Source organism: Ricinus communis, chromosome 2 (assembly GCF_019578655.1).
Source record: "Ricinus communis isolate WT05 ecotype wild-type chromosome 2, ASM1957865v1, whole genome shotgun sequence".
Taxonomy (NCBI): Eukaryota; Viridiplantae; Streptophyta; class Magnoliopsida; order Malpighiales; family Euphorbiaceae; genus Ricinus; species Ricinus communis.
The window spans coordinates 15,332,663-15,341,445 of NC_063257.1; the positions used below are offsets into that span (position 1 = coordinate 15,332,663).

General features: G+C 38.9%; 1 protein-coding gene across 1 annotated transcript; it reads right to left on the reverse strand.

The window, feature by feature from the left end:
- Positions 1 to 6,402: 6,402 nt before the first annotated feature.
- Positions 6,403 to 6,984, reverse strand: LOC107261155. The gene has a single exon (XM_015718356.2). It carries the CDS (start codon positions 6,982 to 6,984, stop codon positions 6,403 to 6,405), a length of 582 nt encoding a protein of 193 aa, XP_015573842.2.
- Between the last annotated feature and the right edge of the window lie 1,799 nt (positions 6,985 to 8,783).

Below are 8,783 nucleotides of genomic sequence, written 5' to 3' on the forward strand. Positions count from 1 at the left end.
TGACCAATCAAACGAATGAATTTTCTGATGAAACTCTCCAGATATAAATTTAACATTCTAAAGTTTCTATAGACACTAATTTTACTCAATTTGGACTTCTCTAGCTCAAGTTGTGAAACACACAATTAGCAACAAATTTCTGAATCCTAAGCCCGATTTCTGCTTAAAACAGTTTCGGGCAGGCCATATTAAGTTCAACATATCTCACGTTATACTGAATCAAAAATTATGAAATTTTGCAGACATATACTAGATATATAAATGAACAACTTTCATGTTTAACTCTCTGCTTGGTTCAGCCTCTAAATGCCTCAAAATGTCAGCATAAAAACCAGGTCACCTGCTGAACTAAAAATAGAGCAGCAGCAAAATCGAACCTCATAAGTTCCTACTCACTCAACAATCTGCAAAACCATTTTACAGAGATATTCTTGAGACATATACCTACAACTTTCATGTTTGAAAATTTTCGAGATAAAGCCTCTAAGGTCACGAAATAATAAGTGAAAAATCTGCCCAGAAATCTCAGCTTCAAGATCACAAGTAAAAGCATGTTTACTCTTGATTAAATAATTCCAAAACACATAATCATCAACAATTTCATATCATTAACCCTAATTTACAGCAAAATCAAGCAATTAAAATTACTCACCTTTATTTTCCTTGATTAAGAAAGCCCAAATCTTTCAAGCTTAAAAGAAGAATTTGATTTTCACTTACTAAAAGTTTTGTAGAGTTTGATTTGGAAAATCAAAGTTGAAGAAGGAAAGGAGAAAAATGAGAGAGACAAAGAAGAAAAGGAAATTGGAAAGCATACGTAGATAAGAACAAATGAAAGAGGTGGTATATTGGTGTAGAAATAGGCAAATTACAATTTAATCCTCTTTCTTTCTAACTTTTCAATTTAGTCCAAAATCATTACTATTCAATTAAATCAATATGTAACTAAATAATTTATTTATCTACCACATAATATAATAAAATAGATCATATATAATCATGATGCAAATGACATATTTAATGACATGCTAATGAATATTAATTATTAATAAAAAGAAATAAATAAATTTGGTTGTGACACCTTTACTCCGGCATCCACACTCTACTAAGCCTAGAGAGCGATGCTCGACCAGGGCAAGTCTTAATCTTTACTTTTCAGATTTACCTATTTACCCTTTTCCATACTCTCAGACCTATACCGGTACACTCATCAACCTAATGTGTTCTACTGCCGTCCCATCCCGTGTCATCATGCAATAATAAAATCAATGATATATAAATGAATAGTAATCAAAAGCATGATACAAATGAATAATTGCAAATCAAAAATTAATGCATGACACGTGCATAATCGATATATGACTTTAACTCACAGCTTTGGCGACCTCCTAGCTCTGCTCCGGTGCCTCGGTTGGAGCGAGCAGAACAGACGGATTATCTAATCACGGAAAACAACTTATCAATAACGCTGAACAATTGACAATTAACCCTAGGTCTAGATTTCTAGGACCGACTGTCTAAGAATTCTGACTCGGGTAAATTCTACCGAAAATTCGGCAGAACCTCCCCTAAAACACGGACGCTTACCCCCCGTGAAACGGGTCCAGGACCTGCCAGAAAAAATACTACAAATATTCAACAATTTAATATAACGGGAGTCTGGTCCCCAAGACTTCACTAATTTCCCGACTCCACCATATAGCACAAAAATCATGACTACGGCAGACAGTCCGACAAACAATTATTTTAATACACAAATATTTTTTAATACATAACACAAATCAATAAGCACATAATAAACCAGAGAATTCCAAAATCAATGGGCTAGAGAAATTACTGAGACGCTTGATTGCTCGGTCGACTCGCCTCCAGCCGCCGGAGTCCGATCGACGATCCGAACACACCAACGGACTCGAAACGACGAGCTGATGGCGATCCCCGCTTTCGATTTTTCGATCCGACCCTCGATCATCCGGAGCGATTTACAGACGATCTCGACCGTCGATTTATAAATGAAGTCCGATTGCCACGAAACCAGTGCCATTGCGAAGCTTGAGCTGAGAAGAGTCGAGATATGCCCTTCGATCGTCCATAGCTCGCCGGAGCTCACCGGAAAAGCTGAAAAACGCCGGCTGCCCCTCCTAAATTCACTTCACTAGATCTTCCATCTCCGGCCACCATAGGCGTTGCCGCTGGTGGTGCCAAAAGAGAGCCCTTGCTGAGAGGAGCCGATCGCCACCGGAAACAGCCGACGAGGCCACTGGAAACGGCTGGAATGGCATTCGGAAGCCGCTGCCCCTTCGCGCGATTCCCGCTGCCTGACGCCGCTATTCTCCACCGACGCTGGCGCCTATCGCCTACTACTCTGACGGCCAGCCCGTGCACTTCCGAAGCCGCCACCGACGACGCACGCTAATTAAAATACCAATTTCCCCAAGAAATTTCTTTTATAATAACATCCTTTACAAATTCTTCCAATATATAATTTTATTTATATATATATACATTTGGGAAAAATTTGGAATGATAAAAAATATAATTTATTTCTCAAATAATTTACTTAATTAACTCCTTAAAAATCATACTAATTGGATATAGAAATAACTCCTTTATTTTTCTAATATCAAATTTCAAAATTGCGTTTAAATCATTCCAATTAAATCGAATAAAAATATGATTAAATTAATTTAAATAAAACTCATTTATTAATCATTATTAATATTATCTTAATTAAAGAAAAATTTCGGGTATTACAACTAGGGGTCTGCGGCTCTCGCGTATCTCTATCATTAGATGGACGTTACCATCCGTGGTGGTAAGAGGTTTTGCAGTTTATGGCATGCGATCCAAATGAGTTGCTCTGACTTCTTTTCCATTAATTCAGATATTGTGTATGTTGACTCCTCTTTCTTATAGGTTTAGGCTTTGGAGATTGGCCTTCTGGTGACCTATTTGCACTTCACAGCCTTTCCTCACCTAAGCTACTGGGGCTCGAGCAAGACGGTCACATTAGAATGGTCATAGGTTCACGTGCACTGCATGTGGATTAATAGTCTGACCTAGGACATAGTAAACACAATTCATTAGTTATATTCATGTTTTATTTACATCGTTGCTTACCTTTTTCTAGTTCGCAGATCCCGAGTGACTAGCTGGGGGATCGTGACCAATAGGAGCCTTTTATATTATCCGCGGCCGACCTCAAGCAAATGAGAGTGCTGCTGGCGAGGCCTGCCTGTTGGGTTTGGTACCTTGGACAGAGGATTTATAGTTGGGATCACGACTCCAATAGACGCCGAGTTCCTTTATCTCCTCCACTCTCTGCATTTTGGATGGCAGATCTTGTCGAAGAGGAACTGGCGAAATGCTTGAATGGGTATGACGAGCTTAGGGACTTTGCCATCCTATCACGGCTGACCAATTACACCTTGTTCATCCCACTGTTGTTGGGGACTTTACCTCTTAGTGATGACACCATTGTCTAGGTATTTTCTTAGATTATCTTGGGATTCTCTCTTTTTATCATGTGCTGCTCTTTTAATCACCTATTTACAGTTTGTTTGCTAGGCCCCTGCTACTCGCGAGCCGATTGAAGGATGATCTTCTCGACGCACTCGGCCTTCCCATATTGCGGGCTCATCCGCCATTGTGACTTCCAAGGCACAACCTATGGCTACTTTAGATTTAGTCCCAGAGGCAGTCTCATTCCCTTCTAATTCGATGGTCTTATATTGGAGTCCATTCAGTGTGATAGAGTACTGTCTTGCTATGGATCAATATTTCCCTTTAGAGTTCATACTGAGCACTTGCACCCATGTAAGCTTATTCTTTCCTTCTACGTTTTCATCTCTTAGTTTCCCTGAAAAGGTTAGTGATATATACAAATACATGTTCAAAGAGACCAGTTTGAGCATGTACATCGACTAGTAGGGGCTGCAAAGAGGCAGTCCTTCATCCTTAGCGAGGATTAGCGAGTAAGAAATAAAAAAAAATTACAAAATGTATGCATGAAATGCGTGAAATGTGCTAACTAATTCTCCTTTTGGGTTTTCATTAGAAGGATCACGAAGGACTGCAGGGGCAGCTTGATGCTCAGCAACAATGGATTAATACCCTGACCTTCCAACTGTTAGCCTTACAAACCTAAGGGATGGATACTGAATCGAACGACAAGATAGATGGTCCGGGAGGGAACTCCGGCTTCTGACTTCCTTTCCCTTTGCTTGTACTTTTTCTTTTTCTAATTGAATTTAAAACCTAAAAACCTTTGTGTATTTTTATTTTTGAAGGTAAAACATGCATTACCCTTTGGATTGTCCCCATTTCTCATTTCTAGTACTCTTGTCTTTGTATGAGCTTGTGAGCTAAGGATGCCATGCAGTCAAATCTCTTTTTATTATTCTTTTACTTTAACTTTTGCTTAACCCACCCTTTTGGGTTTTCAACTTACCAAGCTCTTGTCTTAACTTTTACCTAAGTCGCCCTTTCGGGTTTTTAACTTAGCAGACTTTATTTTTTTCTAAGCTGCCCTTTTGGGTTTTCAACTTAGCTTTTTGGTTTTTTTCCTTTTTATTTTTTCCTTTTACTTACTTCTTTTTGCATATTTGGTTGCTTCAGTATTGATTTCCCTTAGCCTTGCTCGGTTCAAGAATTAGCTGCTTTATCTAAGGATACAGATGCAAATTATGCTTCTTTTCATATCTTATTTATTTTGGTTGAAACTTTTAGTTTTTTTTTTCTTTTAGTTAATGTGTAAGATGACAAACAGAAATACATATGTTTGATAACAATTCAAGACAATTTCATTCATTTAACAAAAGCCCAAATGGGTACATTTTGATTTCTCACGGTATAACTCCTATCATCAGCTAGTCTTTTCAGATTTTTTAGTTGACTATTTTCTCTCTTTTGCCTAACTTTTGGTTGACCAGCCTTTTCAGATTTTCTGATTAGCATGCTATTTTTTATGTTATTCTTTATTTTCCATTTTTTACTCTACACATTGTATTTCTTGAGAAGATCTATAATGATTGGCTCAATGAACTCGTTTCGCTCCAGGTTTGAGATTTTAGCAACACCTTTAGGCAGAATCCTTTTGACCAAGTACAGTCCCTCCCAGTTTGGCCTAAACTTCCCTCTTAGGTCGAATGCAGTAGGTCTTGTATGTTTCAATACTAGATCACCAGCTTAGATCTTTTCTAGCTTTACTTTCTTATTGAACACCGTAGCTATCTTTTTTTGATACAACTGCGTGTGGTATAGGGCTTTTATCATTTTCTCATTAATTAAGGCCAATTACTGGTATCTTTGCTTAATCCACTAATATTCTGGTATTTCAGCCTCCAATACAACTCTCAAAGACTTCAATTCTAACTCAACTAGTAGAACCACTTTAGTCCGTAAGCCATAGAGTATGGCGTTTGCCCAGTTGATGCTCATTCGGTTGTCACGATATCCCCAAAGCATAAAAGTAATCGAAACGACTAGTCTTTGTGATTCCATACCATCTTTAAAAGTATCTTTTTCAGATTCTTATTGGCTGCCTCTACCGCCCCATTCGCCTGAGGTCTGTATGAAGAAGACCCGTGATGCTCGATCTTTTATTTTGCTAGCAGGTCTGTTGTCCCACCCATGAATTGCACCTCGTTATCCGTTACAACATAATGTGGTACTTCGTATCTGTAGATCAGGTTCCTTTATATGAATCTGGCCATCTGTCTTACCCCCACGATGGTGAACGACTTGGCTTCGACCCATTTTAATAAGTAGTCGATGGCTACAACTATGAACTTTTGGCCATTCGAAGCAAGTTTTATTTCTCCAATAATGTTGATTCTCCAAGCTACAAAAGGCCAATGAGACGTCAAGTTGTGCAAGGTTGGAGGCACATGACTCAAGTCACTGTACAGTTGGCACTCTTGGCATTTTCTCACTAATGCTATACAATCCTTTTCCATTGTTAACTAGTAATAACCTTATCACATGATCTTCCTGGTCAACAAAATTCCACTCATATGAGGCTCGCATACTCCTCTATGTATCTCCTCCATTACCTCTTAACCTTCTGCTTTAGTTACACACCAGAGTTGTACACCCAACATCATTCTTCTATACAGGACTCTCTTGTGGCTGACGTAATTCCTAGCTTGGACTCGTAGTGCATACCTTTCCTTGACTGTCGCTTCTTCTGGATATATCATAGAACTATGGCTTCTCTTCTGGTCCGATCTGAACTTGCATTATTCTATTCTCTTGATCACAAGGTGCACCTGACTTCACGATCACCAAAGGTTTTATTGACAGCTATGAGGGATTGACCTACATAGACGACAGAGTAACTAACATATTCATAATTTGATTCTCATCCTGAGGAAAGTGTACAAAGGAACACTTGGAGAAGTTCTACACTAAAGGCCTGAGATAGTTGACATATGGCTTCAACCTCTCTCCTTTTACTTTCCATTCTTCGATGGCTTGTTGAATTACTAACATTGAATTCTCGTAAACCATTAGATACTTAGCTCCTACTACCATGGCCGCTTCTAATCCAAATAAACATGCTTCATACTCTGCCATATTATTGGTCATCTTAAAGTCCAATCTCTTGGCCATTGATAACATCTCTCCTTTTAGTGTGATCGGAACTACTCCTAAGCCTGCACCTCTTGTGTTCACGGCTCCATCAAAGTACATCTTCCACTCTTGGATCTCGATTGCCCTTAGATTCTCATCAAAAAATTCCAAATCCCAAGGGTTGTCTCCTTTAATTGCATTTTGGGTTACAAACTCAGCCACAACTCTATCCTTGACTACCTTCTTAGTGACGTACTCAATATCGAATTCTGTTAAAAGCACCAACCATCTAGCTAGCTTTTCTATAAAAGACGGAGTCTCGAATAAGTACTTTAGAGGGTCTATTTTTGAAATCGCATGCACCTTAAAAGATTGAAAGTAATGCCTTAACTTCCTTGTAGCCCATATCATGGCTAGGCACGTCTTTTCTACGAGGTTGTACTTTGACTCATAAGGTAGTAAGTTCTTGCTAAGGTAATATACCGCATGGTCCATATCGTTAGATCCACATTATGCTACCATCGCCCCATAGCTTCTTCTTCCAAGGCTAAGTATAGGATTAACGACTTGCCATCCTTCAGCGGCTTGAGTGCCAGTAGCTTCATAAGCTATTCCTTGATTCTGTCGAAAGCCTTCTAACAGTGTTTATCCCACACAATGGGCTGATGTTTCCTTAAAAGTTTGAAGATGGGATCATAGACCATTGTGAGCTTGGAAATGAACCTGTTAATATATTACAGATATTATAGGAAACCTTTGACTTCTCTCTCCGTCTTCGGTGCCTACATCTCTTAAATGGCCTTGACCTTATCCGGGTCGATCTCAATATCCCTCTAATTCACTATGTGCTCCAACAGCTTCCCTAATGTAACTTTGAACACACTCTCCTTCGGGTTGAGTCAATTTATACATTTCCACTCATCCTAAGAACTTATCAAGAGCCTAAAAAGTGCCCTTCTATAGTTTCAAATTTTACCATCATATTATCAGCATACACCTCTACCTCATTGTGCATCATATCGTGAAATAATGTAATGGCTACTCTTTGATAAGTTTCCCTTGCGTTCTTTAGTCTAAAAGGCATAACCTTATAGCAATATGTCCCTCACTCGGTGATGAATGACGTCTTTAACTTGTCCACTACTGCCATCATAATCTAATTATATCTAGAGAACCAATCCATAAAGGAGTACATTACGTTCGAAGCAGCTACAGACTATCACATCTATGCGAGGAAGAGGAAAGTCATCCTTTGGGCATGCTTTGTTCAAGTCCCGGTACTCCACACACATTCGATCCTTAGCATCCTTCTTCAGGACTAGAACAATGTTTGCCAACCACTCAAGGTAATCAACCACATCGAGAAAATTGGCTTTAACTTGCTTAGCAACCTCCTCTTGTATCTGCTCTACTCATTTCGGCCTTAGTCTTCTCATCTTCTGCTTGACCGGCTTGATGTCTGAATGAGTTGGGATGTGGTGCTCTACTACTTTTCTGTGTAGACCTGGCATATTGTCGTAGGACCAAGCAAATATCTCTTTTCTTTTCTCTCCTTAGGAGTTATATCGTGAGCTATCAGAATATTCAATAGATTTGCGTCTCTGCTTAAATTAAATGAATCAATTTGTATAGAATTAATGTCAAACATGCACATGTCATGATTATCAAAATGCACACTACCATCAGAAAAGACATCACACAAGTACGCAAAGTCATTCATATCATTTATTTTAAGAAGAAAAGAAACATCATCCTTATAAATGTTGGATGTTATTACATCATCGTCATAGAATACATGAATGATATTATTTTCAATTAGAGTAGCTAGCTCCTCTTGACTAATCCTTTCCGAATGAGTGGCAGGCTCTTCCAACTTCAGCTATTCCATGTTGGTGGTGACCTTCTCACGGACTTTCTTGATACTCAGTTCTATCATCCTGTCGAAGATCAGATTATTGAAAATCTCGAACCCCGGTACCACAGTCCCAACTACATAAACAAGTTCAGGCTCTCCAGAGTAGGGCTTGAACTCTAGAGTGAGGCAGGTTTACAAAAGAGTTCATGATTTCCTCTTCGCTGAAGTCTAGGTTGATCATGGACACTTGGTTTGAGAGTGGTGTTTTGTAGCTTGGTAATGGGTTTCTTCTAGTGCTAGGTTGGTCTAAGTCAATAAGCTTTTCAGCGTCAATAAGGTCTTGGATTTCATGCTT